This window comes from Tamandua tetradactyla, chromosome 6, assembly GCF_023851605.1.
Source record: "Tamandua tetradactyla isolate mTamTet1 chromosome 6, mTamTet1.pri, whole genome shotgun sequence".
NCBI classification, from domain to species: Eukaryota; Metazoa; Chordata; class Mammalia; order Pilosa; family Myrmecophagidae; genus Tamandua; species Tamandua tetradactyla.
Window position 1 is genome coordinate 164,228,253 of NC_135332.1, and position 25,793 is coordinate 164,254,045.

The 25,793-nt window shown below is 37.0% G+C and overlaps 1 protein-coding gene across 6 annotated transcripts in view; it reads right to left on the reverse strand.

Moving 5' to 3' along the window:
* The window catches only part of TAF2 (TATA-box binding protein associated factor 2), a 193,698-nt gene extending 168,265 nt beyond the window's left edge, over positions 1-25,433 (reverse strand). For 4 of the 6 annotated variants that reach the window (XM_077167550.1, XM_077167549.1, XM_077167548.1 and 1 more), the window contains exons 1-3: positions 25,045-25,433; positions 24,460-24,513; positions 9,007-9,167 (exon numbers count right to left, since the gene is read on the reverse strand). In XM_077167550.1, the coding sequence (XP_077023665.1) occupies positions 9,007-9,167; positions 24,460-24,513; positions 25,045-25,128 (299 nt within the window). In that variant the 5' untranslated portion in view covers positions 25,129-25,433. Of the gene's footprint in view, positions 1-9,006; positions 9,168-20,755; positions 20,807-24,459; positions 24,514-25,044 lie in introns of those variants that run through there. The other 2 variants (XM_077167552.1, XM_077167551.1) reach the window with 2 other exon arrangements.
* Between the last annotated feature and the right edge of the window lie 360 nt (positions 25,434-25,793).

Sequence of the window (25,793 nt, forward strand, 5' to 3'; positions counted from 1 at the left end):
GCAAACTGCAGTAGCAGCACCCCACTTTTGGTACCAAAATCTGTTCTACATACTATCATTTCAAACCAGCACACCTTATATTTCACAATAAACAATGTTTTTAAAAATTAAAAAAAAATAATCAAAATAAAAACAAAAAAAACAAGCCTGGTTTCTTTCCATCCAACCTATCACTACCCTAATGCCTAACTACCTAAAGCAGTTATGAGAAGAGGGCTAGGCACAGAAAAATATGGCCAGCTAAGGTTTAAAATTCTTTTTTTCACTATGCCTGGAGATTAGAAATGGTAAGCATAAAAAATGCTACAGAATAGGCTATATTTGTTAATATTGTTATTCTCTTTTTTTCAATAATGCCTTTGTAATGGTTACTGTAGTAATCAGATCATTATTAAAATATAAATAGCCCTGGGATAGGAGTAACAGAATAAAATCTAATTACCAAATTTCAAAAGTAAAAGAAAAGTTCTTTGAGAGATATGGAAAAGTTTTCCTGGATTTAGACTTGTGACAAATTAAACAATTGCAGTATATTTTTGAGAACTTGATAGTCAATGTACTTTTAAAATTGTTGCTAATTTTAAGATATTATGAAAATAAAGAGATTTTTTTCGACCTCAGATGAAATTTTATGATAAATTTTGAATTGAACAAACACGATTTTATTCTGCTTGGGTGTGCTCTCCCTAAATCTATAGACGCCTACTGATAAAATAAGCTATTATTATAAATATCTTTTCAAAATTCTTCTTAAAATAGCCTAACTAGATAAGTTATATAAACTGAGCAATGTATCTGGTAATAAAACTTATATAAAGTATAATAAAATTAAAAATATGCTAATGCTTCAAACATATTCTATTTAAGAAATCATTTAAGTTTATAATATAATATAAACTATAATATATTATAAAAGAAATATAAATGGATTTCTTTATAACCTTGATTATCTGGATTTCAAAGAAACTGGCTTTCAGTTACTTGGCCATGTGTTACCTCAGTATGTGATAGAATCTGAATTTGTAGTGGCTTTGTTAATGTCAAACAGAAAGTTCCTGGTAAATAAATGCCATCATAAATAGAGAAAACCTAATTTTTATCTTCAAAGAGTTTATATTCTAGTTAGCATATACTTCTACAAGGTCACAGTGTAAGACAGTAATAATGAAGGAATAAAAGTGCTGGAAGAATTTAAAAAGCAGATAGATAAAGAATGACCTAAGAAGACCTCATACAAGAGATGACACTTGTAAGACCTTTAAATAAGAAAGTAGCATTTAAATAAATAGAGGTCTGAACTAGTTTTTTAGAAGCTGTAACTTGAAGCTGTGTAGTTTGTGAATTAACACATTCCTGGTATTATTAGGTAGTTGGAAATAATGTTCAGAAAAATTTGAGGTTTTTTTCTGTATATAAAGCCCTTAAATATCAAAAAGCTGATTCTGACCTTTAAAGGTAGTGTTGAATTGGACTGAGAGATTTTAGGCATATCATAATCATTTGTGTGTTCTGAGTATAAAGTATATAAATGCCTGGCTGTGTTTTAAACCCAGCATAAATTTCTTCCTTCTTCCATTACTGTTACTGGAAGGAAGTATGCAGGTTCTAAAGCTTTGTGCATTTAGTAACAAATTTATTTCGGATTATGTGCAGCCTGGGTAAATAAAAACTATAGGTGGAATGGATACAGAAGATGATAGAAAGTTTAACTAAACGGATTTCGTTTGTTATAGTCATTGTTGACTATAAGCTCTGAATGAATGTAGAGAGTTGTAAAAAAGGAGTTTATGAAAGTGAATTTTGTCTGTCATAGTCAGTGCTGATCAAAATTTAATAAATCTGTTTATCATATACTTCAAAAAAGAAAGCTTTTGTGTCAAGCCGAGTATTCATACAAAACTAAATTTCAGTTTTATCCCTGTTAAAATAACATGGATTGTTAGTCAGCCCTTAATGTAAAGTTTTTAAAAAGTTTTTTTTAATCATCCAAACACTCCATCTAGAAAACAAAGATTTTACGGCAGCATAATATCTTTTGTTAATATCCTTGACCTTCTCATCTTTATTTGAGAAGACAAGTCTTCTTACTGTTCAAGGAAAACTGTTACAAATATTTTTTTTCACCTTCTATAATTAAGATGCTAAAATAGTTTAACCTAAAAAAATAAAAAAATTACAAAAAAAATTATTATGGAGAAGAATACACAACCAAATCATGATATTTTGAGCCACTGATTGTATACCATGTATGCACCGTGTGTTTGTGAAGATTTGTCAATAAAAATATTAAAAATAAATAAATAAAACAAAATAGTTTAACCTATTACATAGGAGATGTTTGGAAAGTATTACAGTGGTAAGAAGAGATTTTTTCTAGATAAATTTGTAGAGGTAAAACAATATTAGACTATAAAATCCCTAAAAAAAAAAAACCTGACAATGTTACAATGTTCTTATTATCCATGTTATATCCTGATACTAACCTATATGATGTTGCGCAATGGTATGGTATTGTTACAGTTTCAGTTATTCTTAAAAAAGCTACAGCTCATACAAACAGTCAAATTATCAGTTGCACTGCTTTGCTTTAATACTCTCTAAAAGTATATGTGGTCAGCTATAGATCAGAGCTCCAACAGTAACAAGGAAAAACTTTAAAAGAAAGGCAGGAAAAACCAAATATATATAATATTTTATCTGTTAATTAACGCTGATAAATGTGTAAAAGCGAAACAACAAAACCTTTGTTATGGTTTCTTAATATAAAACTGTCTCATGTTTCTAGTTCTAAAAGTAGCTTCACTTAAAAACGCTTATAAAAATTAGAACTTAGATTGTAAGCTATAACTATTATTTTTAAATTCTAAAATGCTTTGCTCTTTGTATAACCTAGTAGTTCCCTGGAACTTTACCTATTTGTGTAACACTTGAGACTCAGATTTAGTTCTCTGCTCTGAGAGTCAGCATAAGTCCATACAGCAAATGTTAAAAAAACTGAGAGATCAAACTCCGACAAATATGTGATGAAACTTAACGGATTAAAATTAAGGCAAATCAATATACAAGGTAAAAAATAATATTATCTGTGAGATATCACCTCACACCTGTAAGAATGGCTGCTATGAAACAATCAGGGAACTACAAATGTTAGAGAGGATGTGGAGAAACTGAAAAGCTTATTCTCTGCTGATGGAAATGTATAATGGTGCAGCCGCTGTGGAAGTCAGTCGGGCGATTCCTCAGAAAACTAAATACTGGGTTGTCCTCTGGCCCAGCAGTACCACTACTCTGTATATGCCAGAATAGTTGAGGTCAGTGATACAAACAGACATTGCAAACCAACGTTCATAGCAGTATTCACAACTGCCAAGAGATGGAAACGATCCAAGTATACATCAACAGACAAGTTGTAATCAATCTGCGCATGCTCAATAATTAGATCACCTCTAATTACATCATCTAAGCCACTGTGCTCAATATTCTACACCCCGCACAACTTTTCTCTAATAAAACTATCAGAATTACTGCAGTTCAGGGAGACAGATTTTGGGCTGCCAGGCCATCTGCTCTCCTACTACAGCACCTAGTATTAAACTCTTCCTCTTTTTTGAAAAAAAAAACAAAAAACAAAAAAACACCTACAGATATAGATTTTGCAAAATTTAGTTTCAAATATTCGTAAACTTTTTCTGAATTTTTTTTTTTGCCTGAGCAGGCACCAGGAAGAAAACCCAGGTCTCTGGCATGGCAGCCGAGAACTATACCTGCTGAGCCACTGTGGCCTGCCCTTAAAATTTTTTTTATGGAAGTGCATTATAAATCCAAAAAGTACACATACCCTGAGTATACAGCTTGATGAATTGTCACAAACTGAAAAAAAACCCAAGCAGCCAGCGTGCAGAGCAAGAAGAGAACTTTATCAGCCTCCCAGAATCCCTCTTGTGCTCACTTTTCAGTAACTAACAGAGTTCCACCCCCCACCAAGGGTAAACCATTATCCCGACACCTAACATCACAGATTAGCAACTTAATATATATTCTTTTGTATTTTACTTCTTTTCTCAACATTCAGTTCAAGAGATCCATCCATACTATTGCATGTAGTTCCTGGTCATCCATTCTCATTAATGTTTAGAATTCCATAGTGTGCAAATATGCCACAATTTATTCTACTATTGTACCACTGATGGACATTCAGGTAATTACTAGCCTTTGACTATTATAAATAGTGCTAATATGAGAATTCTTGGTCATATTTTTTTGTAACACATAAACACTTTTGTATTGGGTATATACCTATGAGTGAGACTGCTGGTTCATAAAGTGCATATAGTCAAACTCAATATATACCACCAGCAGCAGAGTTTGGAGTTCTAGTTACTCTACATTCTCACCTATACTCGGTTTTTCTTCTATTTTTAGTTTTGATAATTTACATACAAAAAAATACACCAGTCAACGGAAAAATCAATTTTCCAGAAATGGTATTAATATCAAAATTAATAAAGATGACTTTTTAAGAATCACCAAAAAAATTGTCCTGACAAATAAGGTTACATGGAGTGAAAAAAATGTACCTTAACAGGTTTTCCATGAGAAACCTTAGGGGATTTCACTAATTATAAGCTCTAAAACCCAACTCCTCAAAGCAGCTATTTTTAAAAGACTAATTAATTTTACACTATTAGAAATACTATATACATATAAAAGAAAAAAAAATTGGCTCTGCTGCACTGCATGTACTGATTAGTCCAAATAGGAAGAACTATATCTAGATTTAGGAATACCATATTTAAGAAACATAATGCCTAACCAGAGAGTCTCCAGGAAAGGGCAAATAGGATGGCAATAAATTTGTAAACAGTTTCATGTAAGGCATTGCTGAGGGTATTAAGACTCTGTATTTCAGAGAAAATAAAACTTAAGGGTAAGAGTATTTAGAGCATTCAAGCAGAAGGTGAAATGTTATAGGAAAAATTCCTGTTGAAGTTTTGCCTAAATGAATCCTAATTTCCTCCAATTCTATGACAACTTAATTCTAAGCATTACTACTAAGACATTATGGTTAAAATGTAAAACTATCCATATCATTTAATCAAAATCAATAAGAAATCAACCAGTTCTATTATGTGAAATCAATAAAACAATGAAATTTAGAAGCCCTGTGCAGAAGACTGCATTAAAATACAGGACATAGAATACCTTTTTTTTTTAAAAGAGATAGTAATTGAAAAAAAACTGATATCTACTTCATTTATATCCTAAGATGGCTTCATTTCCATTACCACTGCTTGATGGAAATGAAGACAGGAGACAAGAATTAACCTGATTCTTGATACTTTGAAAATTTCAGACTTTTCAAGCAAAGTAAAAGAGGGTTCCCAAAGCAGCAAAGCCTGTATCACAGTAAGGGAAGAAACAAAGAGGAAACAGAGATGTGAGCCACTGCAGAATACCCAACCACCCACAGAAACACTTTCCCAGGCAAAGTCTACATTTTTCTTCAAGAATCAAATATACGTAGCCAAAAAATAATAATAAAAAGGGAAGAAGCTTAGCTCCTAGGGAGGGTAAACTATGATTTAGGATACATAAGATTTAAACACAAAGTGTATTTGGAGAAACTGCAAGTATTGAAATTTTATTAGCAGAAAATAAGCCAAAACAAAATGAGAAGCCTATAGCTGTTAATAACTAACAAGGGTTTTTAATTGTTAGTATAGACAATTTAACAAATTAGCTAATGTTTAGTTGGATAAAAGAAGTAGTAAGTAATGTCTTTAAATTCTTAGCTAAATATTTCCTTTCCTTACAGCCTTCTACAGTTCAAACATTCTGAATCTGAACCAAGATAAGCATACTCTATCATAAATCGTAGGGCCTGGCATTTCAACTTTAAAACAATTAAGAGGAAAATGTAATGAAGTAGTATAATACTTCCTTTAGTTTAGGACATGCTTATATGAATAAAAGATCAAATTTTACTACCGAAGTTTAAGTTACATTTTTAGTTTCAAACGGCTTGCTTAATTTGTTTTACCATTATCTGAAATTGTTGGTTCATTAAAAAATAAGGAAAAGCTATTTGAGAAACAAGCAAAAAGTAAGAGAAGTGTCTAGGAATAGGCTAAAGGTCAAAAATACCTAATTTCCCCAAAATTTTCTTTAAAAATAGAGATTTTTTTCCACATTTAATTGCAAAGAAAAGAAATATTTCTTCTGAATATTTGATATGTTTATAACTTGTGAACACTGTGAATATAGTGCTTCCCTCTTTGCTATGGGAAACAGAAATAACAACCAAACCTATGGTTTTCCTCTAGTAATTGTATAGTAACTTAAGAGTGTGAACCCATCATTCTATAATTGTTTACTCTTTATGCTGATTTCATTAGTTACTTTTTTAAAGAGTTGTCTAATAAAATTCTAAAACTAACTTCAAATACTTTTTTTGAACAAGTCAGGGAATAAGCAAACATTGGCAGAAATAAATAATATCACCTTCCCCGGACCAAGGGTGAGGCAGAAAAGCAGTTAAGACAACACAGCCCTAGTCTGGAGAGAAAAACTTTAAATATATTCTGCCCTTTCCAATTTTCTAAACTTAACCTTTGAAAAGATTTTCCTTTATGGCATTCTTTTATTTATAACACTGAAAGTGATGAAGCATCTTTCCTGTCACTAGAGAAAAATTCTGGAGAATATTACCACCTCAAAATAAATATAGGAAAGTAAAACTTGCTTTTCAACAGACTTGGAGCCCACTGTTTCATATCATTGTTGTGATAAAGATTATTTGCTTTGAGACTTGAGCTGCAACAACAAATTACTGGTAAAACAGATGTGCATCACTGTGCTCCACGACTGGCATATGAAGAAATGTCTTACCAATCAAACGCAGAGTTCTAAGTTGCACAGGGTTGACACATGGGTCCTCTGGAACGCAATGGCTACCCTACTCACTCTTTTATTAGCATCCTTTCATTTATTAAGGGTATATACTTAATAACTATGAAAGGGCACAATTGTTTTCTTGGGGGACAGACAGGACACATGATTTTGCAATAATTCTACAAGTATGGCTGCAAAACAATGTAATCTTAATAACTTAACTCTGTGAAATGAGGTGTCACAAAAGTAATACAGGGATTCCCTAGATTTGTCCAACCTCATTTTCTTATCCCCTTTCTAAGTTTGAGAGATTCCAAAGCAATGATTATTGACATCATAAATATATCTAAAGATATGATCCCTTTCTAAACCCTCCCAATCCTTGAAGGCAGTGGCTCTCAGGCTTTAGCCTATATCAAAATACCTGGCAATCTTGTTAAAACACAAATCGAACGACCCTAGACCCAGAGATTCTGATTCAGTAACTCTGGGGTGATGCATGGGAATTTGCACAAGTTTGCAGATGATGTTGGTGCTGCCTGACTGGAAATCACACTTCGAGAACTGCTGCCCTTAAGCAGTATTTACCTAGCTTAGACTACTTAAAATATAACCATGGCTACAAAGAGTTTATGATGAAATGTTGGCATTCTATTCTAAAACACAGAAATGATATAACACAATGATACCAAAGCTTCTGAAAAAAGAAGTGCCCTCAAATGTGATTGATAGTTTTTATATTAGTATGAATGTTACTGGGGTCTACATATTATGATAGCCATCTAATACACAGAAGACAGCTTTTAACATTTATAAAACAAATATCTTTATCCTTTCTGCAGCCCATGGATCAAGAAGTCATTTTAACTTTCAAGTCTTACGATTTAAGAAGTATATTTGTAAGGCTACAGCTGTCATAGATAATAATTCCCCTAAGTGTTCTGGGCAAAGTAAATGGGAAGCCTTCTGGAAAAGATTCACCACTCTAGAGCCATTAAGAACATTAATGATTCCTGGGAAGAGGTCAAGATATCAACACTAACAGGAGTATGGGAGAAGTTGATTCCCACCCTCACAGATGACTCTGAAGGATTCAAAACTTCAGTGGAGGAAGCAATTGCAGGTGTGGTAGAAACAACAAGGGAAGTAGAATTAGAAGTGAAGTCTGAATATGGGACTGAATTGCTTTAATCTCATGCTAAAACTTGAATGAATAAGGAGTGGTTTCTTATGGATGAACAAAGAAAAGTGGTTTCTTGAGATGGAATCTATTCCTGTTGAAGATGCTGTAACCATCACTGAAATGAATGCAAAAGACTTAGAATATTACAATAACCTAGTTGATAAAGCAGTGGCATGGTTTGGGAAGATTGATGACAATGCTGAAAGAAGTACTACTGTGGGGAAAACGTCATCAAAAAGTATCACAGAAACTTCTACTGTGGGTCAAATGCTATGAGAAAGTATCACAGAAATCTTCTATGAAAGGAAGAGTCAACTGATGTTGCAAACTTCACTGCTGTCTTATTCTAAGAAGTTGCCACAGCCAACCCAACCTTTAGTAGCCATCACGTTCAGTCAGCAGCCATTTGCATTGAGGCAAGACCCTCCACCAGCAAAAAAGATGATGACTGGCTGAAGGTTTAGATGAGGGTTCAAATTTTTTAGCAATAAAGTATTTTTAAATTAAAAGCAACAAAAAAGCCCAAATATTTTTAAAAAGTATTAAAAGTACAGAAATGGCTAAAAATGTAAAGTTCCCAGATATTCCTTTAAAACAGTAGTGTGGGGTGGTGTGACAGTGGCTCAGAGACAGAATTGTTGCCTGCTGTGCTGGAGATCCTGGTTCGATACCCAATGCCTGATCATGCATGCCAAAAAAAGAACTGTAGTGTGAAAAAGAGAAACTTAATTTACTATATTAGGCAGAGCTAGCAAGATATCTTAAATACGCAAAGTAGTAAAAGCAACAGAAATCAAAATTAGGAAAAATAATTGGGATCCTGAATCTACTAATAATTTAAGAAAAATCCAGTGAGAAACATCAATCCAATCATATGAAAAAAACATTGCTAGAAATATCAAAATAGAAATATTTTAAAGTGTATAACTTACTGTTTTGATTCATTGTGACAAACTTCCAAGGTTGGATCATTATAAATAAAAGCAGCTTCTAAGTCATTGATCCTTACTCGGTATATTCTACACTGTTTGCTATTCAACTTGATTCTATTCAAGTTTGCAACTGTGGGAAATATAGTCAGTTCCACAAAACCCTGTGAAGATAAAGAATAACAAATTCATTATATTTAATATTGGTATATTTGAGAACAGATTTAATTTTTACCACAAAACACAACCTACATTAGAGACAGGATCTTAATTAGATACATATACACAATGGCTCTCCAAGTATCTTAATTTCAAACATAACTGGCTTGGGAATGAATGGGTATGAATTATGTGACCTTTATCACTCTGATGGCTTACAAACAGTAAAAACTTTGTTATCTGCTAGAAAAAGGTAAAAGGATTCATTGCTCTCTAATACAGGAATTTTTAAACAGACTGGAATCAGAGAAGGAGGAAAAAAAACAACAGAGCAAAAAGAATCAAAATCAGGAGGTTGGTGAGTGAAATAACATGACAACAAAGGGAGAGGGGAAGGTAAAAAAATATATACCACTGAAGGTAACAAGTTTGAATTTCTGCTTCGGGGAGGTAAATCTGTCCACCAGTAACAATAAGAGCTACAAAGGATTCTCAGGCAAGTAGGGAAAATCTAATATTGCCTCTGAGCATCAGATGCTTCAAAGTGGTAGAAGATTTCCCTCCAAGTATTATACCTGAGGTGCTATATAATCCTTAACATATTAGGGATGTGGTTCACAATCTATCTGAAATATGTACCTAAAATATGAGAGACAGACAAGTACTGAATGCCTATCACGCTCTTGTATTGAATCAAATGGTAAATGCAGAGGAAATATGGACTATATATATCTAGTGATTCCAGTACCTTGGGTTGAAAATGATATACTCAAACACAACATGGAGGGCATAGAACAGCAACATTGCATGGGCTGCAGTGAATAGGAAATTTTCAGAGACAGCAAAAGGAGTATCTGTGATAAAATTCAGGCAGTAACCACAGAGTACTTGATTATAACAATTAAAATGGCTACTACTTAATGAGCACTACTATATACCTATGCTAGACATTATACTAGACAGATAATTTTACAGTTACCTCTAATCCTCACAGAAGCTCAAAAAAGATTTAGTATTACACTTTTTAAAGATATTAGTAATAAGGATAAGAACACTGCTTCATTAATAAGTGGAGAATTGAGATGCAGATCTACCTACATGATCCCTAAGTCCATGCTCTTTCCACTATACCAAAATGTCTTTTAGCCCAAAGCTTTTAAATAATGTGCACAAAGGGTTTTTTGTTTGTTTGTTTGTTTTTACACAGGCAGGCACCGGGAATCAAACCTGGGTCTCTGGCATGGCAGGTGAGAATTCTGCCACTGAGCCACAGTCACACTGCCCTGCACAAAGGTTTTTTAGCTGACATTCAATCCAACTGCTCAAAAGCCTAGGGATTCTGCAGCCCCTTCACCCCAACTTCCAAATAAAAGAGCCACACATCCAAAAATGTGAGACCATCTACACAGATCGATGTGATAGCAAATGAGAAGAGAATGAGGAAAGGCCCAAAATGTTGATGAAAGCTCTGTGTTTAAACTATGAGCACCTCTAGGGAGGAAGACCAAAATTCTCCTTAATTAAGAATATGAACCATTCAATGACCAATCTAAATAAATGAGCTTGTATCAGTTGCAAGAAAAGCTGACAGACAGCAGAACCAAAACAGTGTAAAATAGAACAAGAGAATGATATTATCAGTGTGGCTATGTAAGACATTCCCTGGAAAAGCCTCCCTTCAGAACAACTAATAAAAAGACAGATCTCACTTGCTTGGAACTCTGGAGGACAATATAGATGGGAAAAGGACTCCACAATGTTGAATCAAAGAGAAAGGGAAAAAAAAAAACAGGTAGGAAATTTAAGTCCCAGACACTCTAGTACAGCACCCTCCCCCCTTCACCTGTTTCACAGTTTACAAGTCACACAGAGGCAGCACAGGGATCAGAGTCCACAGAGACAGGGCAGAACACAAGCAGCTGAAGAGCACCATATTCAAAAGTGCCCTCAAGTTACACAATCTAACTCAACCTGCTTGGATAGCTCATTTAAACAACCCAAACAGAGCCCAGAATGGGAATGAGGGATTGTAATTCTGTATAGTTTAAGGTAATACCCAGATACATCCCAAAATATGTAGAACAGATAATTAAAAAGTATTGGAAAAGACCCTTGAAGAACAGGAGAAAAAAATACGGAACCATTAGGCTTTACCTCCAGGGAACCCCCCGAAACAATCTCAAATATTAGGGACTCCCAAATCCATAGGCCAAGCCCTTAATCTTGAAGTTTGCTCATGTGAAGCTTATTTGCGTAGTGAGGAAGCTAAGCCTATCTATAGTTATGCGTTAGTTACTTCCAAAGGACCTCTTTGTTGCTCAGATGTGGCCTTTCTCTCTAAGCCCAACTCTGCAAGTAAAATCATTACCCTCCCCAATATGTGGGATATGACATCCAGGAAAGAAAATCTCCCTGGCAATGCGGGATAAGACTCCCAGGGATGAGAGTGGCCCTGGCACCACTGCCCTGGCCTGGACCAAAAGGGGAAAAAGAAATGTAACAAAATAAGGTATCAGTTACTAAGAGAGTTCAAATAGAATCAAGAGGCTATTCTGGAGGTAACTCTTATGCAAGTTTCAGCTAGATACTGCTAATTACCACGGTTTGCCAACCCCCAACCAATACCATTCCTGTTCACCCTAAAGAACACCTAGAGCTTATCTGAGACTCTACAAAAGTTTCACATACCAAGATTACTTTTCAGAAACCTACAACCTCCAGATGAGTTCCCAGAACATAAAGTCCTAAAACCCAAAGGGGCCAGCCTTTCCAAAAACATCAATTAGTTTCATCCCCTTATGTCGTATTATCGACAGGTGTTTGCAACATGAAAAAGTAAGACTGGGCAGAGCCCAAATACCCGTAAAGATTGAGAGAAAGATCAAAGGAGAAGGAGGAATTACAACCAAGAAGATAGGATTTAACAAATGAGTATGAATGCTTAATCGTTACATTGATACTTCTTTTAGTCTCCAGTGTTTTGGAGAAGTTTGAAGGAAAAACCTGAAACTGTGGAACTGTAACCCATATCAAATTGTGAAATCTGATCTATAACTACTTGTTACAATGTACTTTGAAATGTATTGTTTTTTTGTATATATGTTATATTTCACAATAAAAAAATGTTTAAAAATCTTAAAACGTGCCCTCATGGACATCATAAAAAAAGTATTGTCATGGACATTATACATGTCATGGACATTATACATGATGCCCAATGAATGCAGGTGGCTGAAGGATATACTGACTGAGAAGTAGAATAGTGAACTATAGTGTATACATATGATTGAATATTGTGTTGCTACAGAAAGGAACAAAGTCATGAGGTATGCAATGTTGTGAATGAACCTGTGGGATGTTATATGACGCATAATAAGCCAGACAGAAAAGAACAAACGTTGTATGGTCTCATTTAGAAAATACTTATAAGAAAATTGGGGCTTAGATTGTAAACTTATAGCAGTCACAATTAGTCCGGAGCTGTAATTGCTACTTTTAGATTTTGAGAGACTGTGGTATATATGTTTAAACTGGTATTTCCCTTGAACTTTGGGTACCTGTGTCACCTAAAGCTCAGAGTAGCTCTGCAGTTCTGCAGGTCAGGATTGCCACATACAACTGTTAAAGAAAGTGAAAAAGAAATCAGGCTTCAATTAGAGATAAGGATGAAGTCAAATGGCTCAGGATTAGGTAAATCAGAACACAGGGGTAAGGAGGACATTGGTTGTATTTTAGAATTTCACCTATTCTATGAAACCAAAGGAAGAAAGGTTTATTTTGCCCAAAACTTCAATTTTCTGTAGCACATAATCTAACCCAATCAGTCTGGATAGATCAAACAACTCAAACACACTGAACCCAGAATGGGAATAAGGGTTTGTAATTGTGTATAGCTTAATGGAGCCTGGATACAACTCAGAGTATGTTGAGCAGATTAATTAAAAAGCATTGACAAAGTCCCTTGAGGGATGGGAGGAAAAAATATGGAACTATTAAACTTTACCCAGTGGGGAAACCCCTAATAATGTCTCAAACATAAGGGGCTTTCAAATCAATAAGCCAAGACCTTAATCTTGAGGCTTGCTTTTATGAAGCTTATTTATGAAGCAGAGATGCTAAGCCTATCTACAGTTATGCCTAAGAGTTACTTCCAGAGGACCTCTTTTGTTGCCCAGATGTGACCTCTTTCTCTCTCTCTCTTTCTCTCTCAGCTCAACCCTGCAAGTAAAACCATTACCCTACCCCTCGTCTGACCCAGATGGAACATGACATCCAGGAATGAAAGTCTCCCTGGCAACGTGGGATATGACTCCCAGGGGATGAGCCTGGCCCTGGCAACATGGGATTGACAATGCCTTCCTAGCCAAAAGGAGGAAACAAATTTGTAACAAATAAGGTATCACTGGCTGAGAGAGTTCAAATTGAGTTGAGAGGCTACTCTGGAGGCTATTCTTACACAACCTTCAGCTAGATATTGCTATTTATCATGGTTTGCCAAATCCTAATCAAAACCATTCCTGCCAACCCTAAAGAACACATAGGGCTTTATCTGAGATTTATCAAAGATTCCATGTGCTATGATTACTTTCCAGAAACCTACAACCTCCAGATGGGTTCCTAGGCCAGAAATTCCTGAAACCTAGAGAGGCCAGCCCTTCCAAGATCAACTAGTTACATCTTCCTATTCCATATTATCGACAGCCCTCTCCAACACAAAAAAGTTAGACCAGGCAGGGCCCAAACACCCTTTAAAGACTGGGAGAAAGATCAAAGGAGAAGGCAGAGTTATAATCGAGAAGATAGGATTCAACAAATCCTATCAAACACAAATGAGTATGAATGCTGAATCATTATACTGATATTTCTTTTAGTCTCCAGTGTATTGGAGCAGCCAGAAGCAAAAAATCTAAAATTGTGGAACTGTAAACCATACCAAACTCTGAAATCTGTTCTATAATTAACCATTGTGGTGTGCTTTGAAATTTATTGCTTTTTTGTTCATATGTTACTTTTCAAAATTAAAAAAACTAAAAAAAAAAAATACTGACAATGGCTAGTTACATGGGTAGGACATAAGAATGGGATTTAGCTTTTTAAACTATGGTTAATGATAACAAAATAGTGAATGGAATCCATATTCCACAAAGATAAAGACCAGTATTCTTTTATCTTTAGGTCTCTGACTCCACCTAGAGTTCTAACCTATTACTTGCTTGTAACGCTCAGACTCATTAACTTTCACAAGCCTCTAAACCCCTCAGACTCATTAACTTTCACAAGCCTCTAAACCCTGTCATCCTTAGCCACTGGAATAACTACAAACCCCCCAGGTCACTTCACTTCTCATCTTCTTGCTCCTTGCTCCCTCCCCACAACTTCACAACTGACCACCCTCCTAGAACCCTCATTCCATTTTAAATATCCTTCCCTGAATCTTCCACCCTTTTCAAAAACTCTATCACCACTTCTAGCCTTAAATGAAATGTCTATTGAACCTCATTTCACTGGAAGCTACTTTTTTTTTTCCATTCTCTGTAAATTAGGGTGGGAGGAAAATAGGCATTCTCTTATCTTCCATTGCTACTTCTAGACCATTCACAGGTTTTACAGAGCATTCACTAAAGTCAGGGCAGTATAGTACAGCAGTTTAATGCATAGGTTCTGGAGTTATACTCTCTGTATCCTAACTCCACAATTCAGTAACTGCATAATCTTGGATTACTCTAGCTCTCTGTGCCTATGTCCTTATTTGTATAACAAGAATAATGGTGATTCTCAGTGTAATTGTGATAGTTAAGTGATTTAAAATTGTAGCTGGCATCTAACTAGATGCCTAATATTTTCATTTCCTTTTATTTTTCTTTGTATTCAGCAATACAGATATACCATTTTCTATTTCTCGTTATCTATATTACCAAGTCTCCAACATTCACTGAAGGTTCATATTCCTTCTTCCAAAACCATCTCTGCCATCACCCTATGGGACTTTTAAAGTAGACATCTGATCCATCCAATAATACTGCTTCAAAATTCTCTGACCTCAATTTCTACAATCTTTGCCCCATTCCATAACAGGAGTTAAGATTACACTCTGAAAGACCCTCATCACTGCTCAGAACCGCTCCAATATCAAAATTTTAAACCTGACTATAAAAAATGGTTATCCCAGGCGGGCCACAATGGCTCAGCAGGCAGAGTTCTCGCCTGCCATTTCGGAGACCCAGGTTTGATTCCTGGTGCCTGCCCATGCAAAAAAAAAAGAAAAAAAAAAAAAAAGGCTATCTCCGGCCCTTCTCATTATTTTTTTCCCAGTCCTCCTACTTCAACCACATAAAGTTCTCCTGTTACATGATTATTTCAGTTTCACAACACAATCCTTCATGGCAATTCTAGAGCTACTTTTTTCTCCACCTAGCTTAGATCCTTAACTTCATATGTGAACAATTCTCTTGCCCTTCTGTTTCATGTACCTATCTTTCCCCCCTGTTTAAGAATAATCCTTCCATGGTCCTCTAGAGGCCATTGTTGGCATAATCTAGAATTCCTATTCTATGAATTACTCTCATCTATAATTATCTTTCCTTTCTGTAGGATTTTTTTTTCCTGTGCTTATAAATATACCAAAGTCTCACTTGTCTTTCTTTAACCTTTAGATCTGTATCACTCTCAAATGAAGTAATTCATGCTTCTTATTCCCCTTACACTGGCAACAGACATTTTTTGAAAAGTTTGCTCCCTGTTCTCACTTCCTTTTCCATGCTTTATAGACTCATCATTCTCTAAAATGGCTACTTAATGCTTCAGCCAATATAATATGGTGATATAATCATTACTCTGCTGCAATTCCTTTCTCCTGTACCTCCAATAAATGACTACTGAATAAACTAATCTATCTCTTTTGGCTCCTTTCCCTCCTCGTTTAGCACACTAAGGTCATTATCTTTACTCCAATCCGTCCCACACACACCCCAAAGAAAGAAAGTGTCTCTTCATTTGCATCCCTACTTTTAAGCTTCATGTCTCCTTCCTTCCGTTTGCTCAACTCCCACTCATTCTTTTACCCCCTACTCACATTCTGGATCTTACTAAAGCCATCACTGACCTTTTAACTATCAAAACCATCACCCTCATGATTTCTCTTCCTATTTTCTCTTTCTGTGGTGTTTTAGTTTGCTAGATCTGCTGTACAGAGTACCACAAACTGGACAGATTAAAACAAGAGAAACTTATTGTCTCTTTTGTTCTGGAAGCTAGAAGTCCAAAATCAAGGTGTTAGGGCCATGCTTCAGTCAAAGTCTGCAGGGAAAGATCTGTTCTGTGTGTCTTCTAGCTTCTGGTGCTTTGTCGGCAATTGATGGCATTCTCCCTTCTGTCTCTGTCAAATTTTCTCCTCTTTTAAGAACACTAGTCATATTCGATTAGGGCATGTTCTAATATAGTGTGGTCTCATCTTGGCCAATAACATCTTTAGAGATCCTATTTCCAAATAGGATTACATTTACAGAGTTAGGACTTGAACATATCTTTTAGGATAACATAACTACATCCACAGCTTGCCTTAACTGGTAACTGACTACTCTTCCCTTTGAAATCCTCTCCTCCATTCATTCAACAGCTGAAATACTTACTGAGTGCTGGCACTGTCCTAAGAGTTACAGCAGTGATCAAAGAAAATCCCTTCTCTCTTAAAACTTATAGATAATAAATACATGAAGACAATTTTTAAGGAAATAAGGTTATTAACAAGATATATCGATGTGATAGAATATTTGGGAGAATTACTGTAGACTGCATAGTCTAAGAGGTAACATTTGAGCCGAGGCCAGAACGACACAAAGGAGCTAGCTACTAGAAGACCTGGAGAGGGAGTGTTCCAAACAAAGGTGGCAAGGGCAAAAACAAATACAAAATTCCTTGCTTTAAAACCACTGTTGAGTTTTCCTACTCTCTAACCACTCTTCCTCAGTCTTCTTCATAGCATTTCCTCTTATTCATGAACTCTAAGTATTCCCCAGGGTCTTACCACTGGTCCTGTATTTCTTTTCCGTTTATACTCTACCTGTACTATCCCCATGGCTTAAGGCATGAAAACCAAATCTCCCCGTCCAGATACCACTCTCTTCAGTCTCTGTTTCTTTTATCCACTCATTCATTTAAAGAATGTCGAACTGAGCACCACACTAGGCACTGAGAATAGAGGGCTGAAGGAGAAGGTAGAAGTCTATGCTTTCATGAAATTTCTAGTTGGGGAGACAGACAGACAAATGAAGAAAGAAGTATACATCATCAGGTATAGCATTGGTACATCTAACCAGATATCATGGCTTATAATAAAATCCAAGAATTCTTTACCATGGCCCACATTACCCAACACTATCTGGCCCTGGCCTACTCCTTAACCTCATCTCCTTCAACTCTTCAACTTCTCTTTTTCTTTTTCAGTCATACTGGCCCTCTGCTGTTCAATGGACCTAATAAACTCATTTACACTTCAAGGAATGTATCACTGTCATGATTAGTCAAATAGGGAAAAACAAAGCACAGTAGGAGACAAAGAATTAATGGGAGAGATAGTCATTATAAAGTGTTTGGTGGAAGAAGGCTTCTCTGAGCAAATAACATCTGAACAAATCCATGAATGATGTGAGGGACAAAAGACAGACCTGAAGGCAAGTGTTCCAGACAAAGGGAAATCCAAGTGTAAAAATCATTCAGGAGGAAATGAGTTTATCATGTTCAAGGAACAACCAGAAAGCCATTACGGCTACAGCAGAGTTAAAAATGGGAAGAGCAGGAGATGAGATCAAAGAAATAGGCCAGGACCAGATCATGCAGAGCCATACGGGCCTTGGTAAAGATTTTGGATTGTATTACGTATGTAATGTCTCAAATTCAAAATGTTAAAACTAAACTAATAATCTTCTACCTACAACACTGCTCTCATATTATTCTTCCACCCCTAATTAAAGACATCACCATCTGTACCAGATATTCTTTGTACTTTGAAATCACTTTCCACTCTGCTCTGTGCCCCAGGTCCTCTGTGAACTGAATCAATTGGGCTTCTTTGACTTCTAGCTGGATTGAGTCAATGGAGGTATCATCATATCGGAGAGCAATAAGGGAACCCTGTCAAGATATTTACTGCCTAGCTCCATCTCTACCAGGCCTCAGGCTGGCAGTGGTTACATTTATCTACTAAAAGCCACAGCTTTTATGGCAGTCCTAAACTATAGCTACAGGCCTTACCAATCATCTCCCAAAGTGCTAAAAACTCCCAGATGTTGACAGCCCAGAGGGACTTCATCAGCCCTCCTTGGTTTCCCTTTAACCCCAACCCACTTTTATAAATAGACAATTAAACTTAATCTGTTTTGAGTCTGGTTATTTGCTATCTACCAGGACCTGGACCAGTAAGAGTAATTGGGACCAAAAAGGTCCCAGGAAACACATACACAAATGGGATCCTGGGATTGGGCTGATTACATATTTGAGGAGTACCCAAAAAAATTCTAGAAGGAGAAAAGAGATACTGGCAATCAGTGACATGTAATAAGATCACGATTACTCAAATTATTACCAGTGCTGGCAAGTGATAAACCGCAGTTGAGACCAAATTACTGGGAGATCAAGTGCCTTTGGCACTCAGTTACAATAACGACAATATTGATTACAAAGACTGAGATGTAGGTTGATTGATTTTGACAGTTATAGAGCAAATATACACATAGAAATGAATAAACTGGATGTCTCAGAATAAGATGCAAAACCAGAAAATCTGTATGGAAACTTCAAAAGAGGTTTCTACATCCTATAGCAAAGGGTAGAGAAGGCTGAAGATTAAGTCCAGGGCCTAACTGTAAGGGTTATAGAAAGGCAGGGCCAATAAAATGACATAGGCAGAAAGTGTGGCACTTAAGACTTGGGAAAAGAAAATTAGGGCAGATACAGATGAGGATGAGAACTCTGAATGAATCCCCAAATTCTCCCAAACTACTCCTTCTTCCCCAACTAACCAATTTCCCCCTACATAAAAACCTTTTAGTTTCCTCACACAAAGCTGGAACCTCAAAAAAGCAATGCAGACTCTCCTCAAAACCACACATTGCATCTGTTTTGAGTCTGGTTACTTGCTACCTACCAGGACCTGGACCAGTAAGAGTAATTGGGACCAAAAAGGTCCCAGGAAACACATGCACAAATGGGATTCTGGGATTGGGCTGATCACATTATTTGAGGAGTAACCAAAAAATTTCTTTGGACTCCAACACAGGCCAAAAAGAGACCTGCTCTAGGAAACACTCTATGTACCAAAAATGCTTTAGGACCTTCCTAGTATGTACCATCAGACATCTTGAGACCATACAGGAATAGATTCTAAGTAGGCTGAATTATAAAATTTAAGTGGTCTCATTTATCAATATGAGACTTGAGATTTAATACAGACTCGACAGAAAACTGGTTACTGAGGCTGGGATGCCAGAATTTCTCAACACAAAAGCAGTATAGAGCAGTGGTTGGGCCAGGAGCCTCAGCATCACCTGAGAACTTGTTAGAAATACAAATATTTGGGCCACAACCCATGCCTACTGAAGCAGATGTAGAGCATTTACTACAGCAATTCACAAAACTTTTGGTAATTGGTATTGCGGCTGATGACCTAGAAAATGATTTTTCCTCAAAAGATCAGAAGCAGGTTGCCTTAATAGACAACAGGACCTCTTTCCTATCACAGTCAGAATTATATCAACTCTCCTGCATGGTCATAACATAGTCCAAAAGAGTGCACAATAGTCTAAAGAGCATTACATTATTATATTGACAACATTTATGCTAACTGCACCCAATAAGAAACAAGTTCTCTAGATGCTTGAAACATCTGGATGGCAGAGGATAAGAGTTAAAGCACGTAAAAGTTCAAGGGCCTGTTATATAAAAAAAAATTCTAAGGGCCAAATGGGTCTGAGGCATATAAACACAACCCACCTAAAGTGAAAGATAAATTGTTACATCTTGCATTGCCTGCCAGGAAAAGGAGAAAAAAAAAAGTGCAAAACTTGGTGGAGTTCTTTAGATTCTGAAGGCAACATACACAGTTGGGTATACTGTTTACTAGGCAACCTACCAGGCTATCAGCTTTGAGGGAAGTCCAGAGCAACAAAGGGTATACACAGGTTCAAGCCGTGGTTTAAGCTGCTCTACAACCTTGGTCTAAAGACTGGGCAGATTCAGTGGTACTGAAAATGTCCATGGCAGACAGAGATGTGTTAAAGACTCAAAGACTCTGACATTTTTCAACAGAACAAGAAGTTTGGAGTAAGGTCATTATCTTTTCTCCTGACAATTTTTTTTCCTTTGTAAAGCAACTTCTGATTTGCTACTAAACCCTGGTAGAGCTGAACATATATGACCACAGGACTCCCAATAACTGTATTTCATGAAATGCAAATCAGGAACTTCAAATCATAATATTGGACATGTGCAGCAGCTTTCCACTTTAAAATGGAAAGAGTTACCTAGACTAAGCCTAAGTAGGTTCATAAAGCACAAGCAAACAGCATGAATAGGTGACTATGAATCCAAAGGTACTTACTCCCATTGTTTCTTCATCTCTACCTTAACCCACACCTGTGGCTTCATGGAGAGTTCCCTATGATCAGCAAACAGAAAAGAATAAAGCGCAAGCCTAATCAATGTATAAATCTACACCATATACTAATGGCAGCTGCATCAGGGTCCCACTGATAGGGTGGTGGAATAAATCCTTACAGTAGGCAGACCTTCGGAAAATACAACTTTTTGTACACTCTGTGTAGTAGAAATGGCCCAAAGTACAGATCGGCACTAATGAATAGGCAACAGCTAAAAGGCTGGCTAGGTGAGTAGGAGTTTGGAAAGAATAAGACTGGAAAAATTAGAAATAAGAAAGATAGTGGGAGAACCATACGAATGGATTTCTCAGGACAGAAAATATGAAAATATTCATGTATCACATAAATGTCCACTAGAGGGCATCCACTGCAGAGGAGGCCCTCAACAATCAATTGACAAGATTACTTATTCACCGATGTCACAGACTCTTTACTCAGCCACTCTGGTGATTGCCTGATGGGTTCACGTACAAAGCAATCACGACACGAACAGAGGCTACACATGAGACCAACAAAATAAAAATAGTCCTACCCCCTCCCCTAACTGAGGCTAATTTGGCTACTGCTAGTAAGTGTCCATCTGCCAAGGGCAGAGGCAAATACAAATCTTTCAATATGTACCTTCTCAAGAAGCACTTAGGTTGTTACTTAGTGTAAGACTGACTATATTACCTCATTATCATGAAGGGGGACAGTGATTTGTCTTTACAAGAACAGACACATATAGTACATTAGCTCCCTACTCAGAATATACTTACAAAATGCCTTACATATCATTGGGATATTTTATACATGTCTCCAAGGAATTCATTTTTAGGGAAGTTAGTACAGAAGTAGGCTCTTATGCACAAAATTTACTAGTTTTATCTTGGGCCCTATCATTCAGAAGCAGCTGGCCTGATCAATTGCTGAAGGTTTAGTTACAGCACCAACTGATACCTCCAACAGGATATTGTCCTAAAACAGTGGCTAATATTTGGGTCATCTTCCCAGAGTCTAGTCCTAGTACCCAAGAGAAGATCGCATCCATCAGGGCTTACAGACATGGTTCCATTAAATTGGGAGCTGGGACTGGCCCTTGACCACTTTGGACTCTTCATGCTACTGAATCAATAGACAGAGAAAGCGGTCACTGTACTACTGAAATGACTAACCCCAATTACTAAACAGGAAATTGAGGATCTACTATACAACAAGGACAAGAATTATATCTGAAATCCAGGGGATTCATTGGGATGCCTCTTATTTTTCCCTTAACCAACAGGCCTAGCCAGTTGAATATTGCCACAACCCAACAAAGACAGGACAACCAAAGATACAGATCCTATAGGAATTTAGAATCTATAGTATCCCAGCACAGATGGTGGCAGAAGGAAAGCATGTAATGCAGAGAAGAATAAAGAAGTTTTGTTACTTCAACCTTGGCTTGAGACCATCAAAAGAAAATAGGGGCCTGTAGCAATTAAGTTTTACATTGCTTCTTTATTCCACTTTTCTTTCTACTACCTTGTACGAATAATAACCATAGTTTATACATTTTAGGTGGGAATATGACTGAACTGCCACCTCCCTACACTAATACAATAGCTCAGGATCAGCAAATGTTTTTTTAAAGGAATATGTAAATATTCTAGGCTTTGTAGGCTATATAGCCTCTGTCACAACTACTCAACTCTGCCACTGCAGCTCCAAAGCAGCTTTAGGCAAATACATAGACAAATTGATATGGCTATGTTTGAATAAAATTTTACTTACAAAAAAAGGTAGTTGGCCATTGCTAATCTCTTCAATAGCTGATAGCACTTTGTATGTCTCTTGTGTTAAGAACACTAGCTTTCCATCTAAACAAAGGACAAGAGTATACACTTTGTGGCAAAAGGGGTAGAATGTTCTGGATTCTCTTCTTTTGCCTCTTCTGATCCATTATCCACCCTACTCTGTGGCCCATGAATTGTGTTAACTGGGCTCTTGCCCTCTGCCTTCTGGTTGGATTGGTGAAATGGGAGGTACCAAAAAGAAACAAGAGAGCAGAAGGAAAGTGAGCTTGTTATATTCATTTCCCCAGCTGCTTCTCTGCCATACTGCAGGTAGTCAGTAGGCTCACTCTTCTACTACTGGCAATAGCTCACGTAAGGCAACCCTTTTCTCTAGCTACAATAGATTTCAGTATCTATTTCTGTTCCTTTAGGCCAAGAAGTGGTAATGTTTCCTCCTCACAGTTGTTAACCCAGGGTGCTTTTCCATCTCTTGTTGGTTTTTCTTAACCCTGTTTGTTCTAAGTTGTCCCATCATTAATTTACCTTAAGAATGTGACATCTATTTCCTGCTTGTCAGGATTCTGACTGATATACCATCCAATCAATTTTCCCAGTAGGAAACCTAAAATTCATTTACAACTCCTATCATTCTAAGTCATCCACAACTTTCTTCTGTATACCACTTCCCCAAGGATGGAGAGGGTTAGGGCGTGGGAATGATAAACAGAAAGGAACTATCATGACTCTAAGGTCATCCTTGAACAAAAATGATTCCATCACCTGCTAACTTTATGCCCTTAGGGAAGTTACTTAATCTCCATTCTTTCAGTTACCTTAGTTATAAAAATAATAAAGTAGTATCTACTTCATGGGGTTATTTTAAGGATTGAATGAAGTAATTGGAAGAGTTTCTCACATAGCAAGCACGAGTAAAGGTTCACTATAGTGAATCAATCAATCATGTTAACTCTATTCCTTCCCCATTTTTGCTGATACCATCTAGATTAAGGGCTTTTCCTTCAGATTACATTAGCCTTTTAATTAGACTCCCTAAATCTCCTGTCTTCCCTACCCAACTCATACTACACAATGCACTTAAAATATACTTCTATATGATACAAGTTAGATAAAGATCTGGAAGAATACTACAAGAAATATTCTTTACATGAGGAGACTGGACCAAATGAATCTGTAGGATTCTAACAAACATGAAGCCCTATGATTCTTATGAAAAGGTTACATTTTCTATCTATTCAGATCATCCTAAATAAACATACACATACATGAATAACAACTGAGAGGGAAGTTGATACCATCACTCAAAGAAAACCAGTTTTCCCCAAGATTCCAGTCTATTTAATACTATAACCACCACCCCCGAGCATAAATTAAGTACTTGGGTTTTCAAGAATTTTCCTCAAATGGACTATATAAACAATCCTTACTTCTAAATGTATATGAGGGGAGGAGGGAGCCAGTTTACAAGACTTCAAATAACTCATCTAAAACTTCACTAAAAATATCTCACCTAAAAAAGATAGCCAAGAATCAGAAAACAAAACTGGCCTCTTAGCAGCCAAGTTTAGCCCTGTTGACAGATGTCTCATTATGGGCTTATTCTTATTACATGCACAATTGGAAAATGTCTGGTAATACAGACTTTCAAATTCCACAACAGATTAGAAGGAATAAAATTTTAATCAGAAAACAGAAAAAAAAAAAGGATGGGAAGATTGAGGAGGCAGCTAGGTATGAAAGGTCATGAGCCTTGGAGGCAGATGAAGTGAATTCTAATTCTTAGCTATTCATGACACAGTTATCTGGAAGAATAGTTTCCAAGTCTTCTAATCAGTGGACTTGAGACTGTTTATAATTGAAAACATACTTACCACAACAGACTTTCTCTGGAAGTTTATATTGTTGATGCAGACGACCTGATGGGTTGTATATTAAAAATATAAAATAGAATAAGGAAAGAAAAAAATACTTTCTATTAATAACTGAAAGCGTAATTCTACCCAAGTACTGAAGGACTATATTCTAAGTTGCTAAAAATCACACTTGAATCTTCTATTTCAAAACCTCACAAATTTGGATAATTCTTGCCACAGCCACGAAAAAGTTTTCTTTTGAAAGAAACAGTTTGGTATTTAAAGAAAAATGTTTATTAACCTGCAAGGCCATTAAATCTGGATAAAACTGTCTTTCAAAACATCCTTCCCCCTGCAGACATTGTTTTTTTTTTTTTTTTTTTACATGGGCAGGCACTGGGAATCGAACCCAGGTCCTCTGGCATGGCAGGCAAGCATCCTTGCCTGCTGAGCCACCATGGCCCGCCCCAGACATTGTTTTTATTAGTGAGTGGGTATGGTTTCCCAGTAAGGTTCTTAGGTATACCAAGTCAATTTCAAGCAATCACAAATCACAATCAATGAAAGCAAAACCCAAAACAGGGAGAGACAGAAAAATACTTATAATTTATATGGTCTTGGGCTTTCGAACCCCTTGTCTCCTTTCTTCCTGTTCATTCTGGCGGGCTCTGAACCACTCGGCGGCATGAAGCAGTCCCGCGGAGTGTGACTTCCCCGCTTCCCGGGAGCGGTGGGGCATCACCGATCTCGCGCACTTCACACGCCTCGCTCCCCCACGGTCCCGACAGTCACGCCCCGCGACCGCGCCTCCCTCGGCGCTCAGACCAGCCTCGCCGGCTCCACCGCCGCCTCAAGCTCTCTCCCCCGACGCGGATTCCCTTAGCCGCCTCCTCCCAGCTTCTGTCACCGAGATGCACCTCTCCGCACCGGTTCAAAGGGAACGACTGCAGCCATGTTACAGGCACCTCTGACCTCCGACGTCAGCGGAAGCGGGACGGAGGCGGAGGCGGGAACCGGAAGTTCGGGGTACCTGGGCGGGGCTTATGCGAATGGGTTAAGCTTTACGCGTTTGCCTTCTAAAATGCCCTTGTTGGGTGAGGAGGGTAAAATTTTAAAAATTTTAAACGGAGACAAATATTTAGTGGGTGGCACGAGAAGAGCAAGAAAGAAGGCAGGGAATATTAAATGTTAGTGGAGTTACGGCCCAGCGCAGTACTTCCTGAAAAACAGTGACTGAGTTTGCAAAGAACAAGTTATAAATCGCGGCGGGGGCTAGGGATGGGAGTTCTCTCGAACAAGGAGCGATGTGGCTCTCCCTTGCAGTATGAACAGACACCATAAACTCCCTGCAC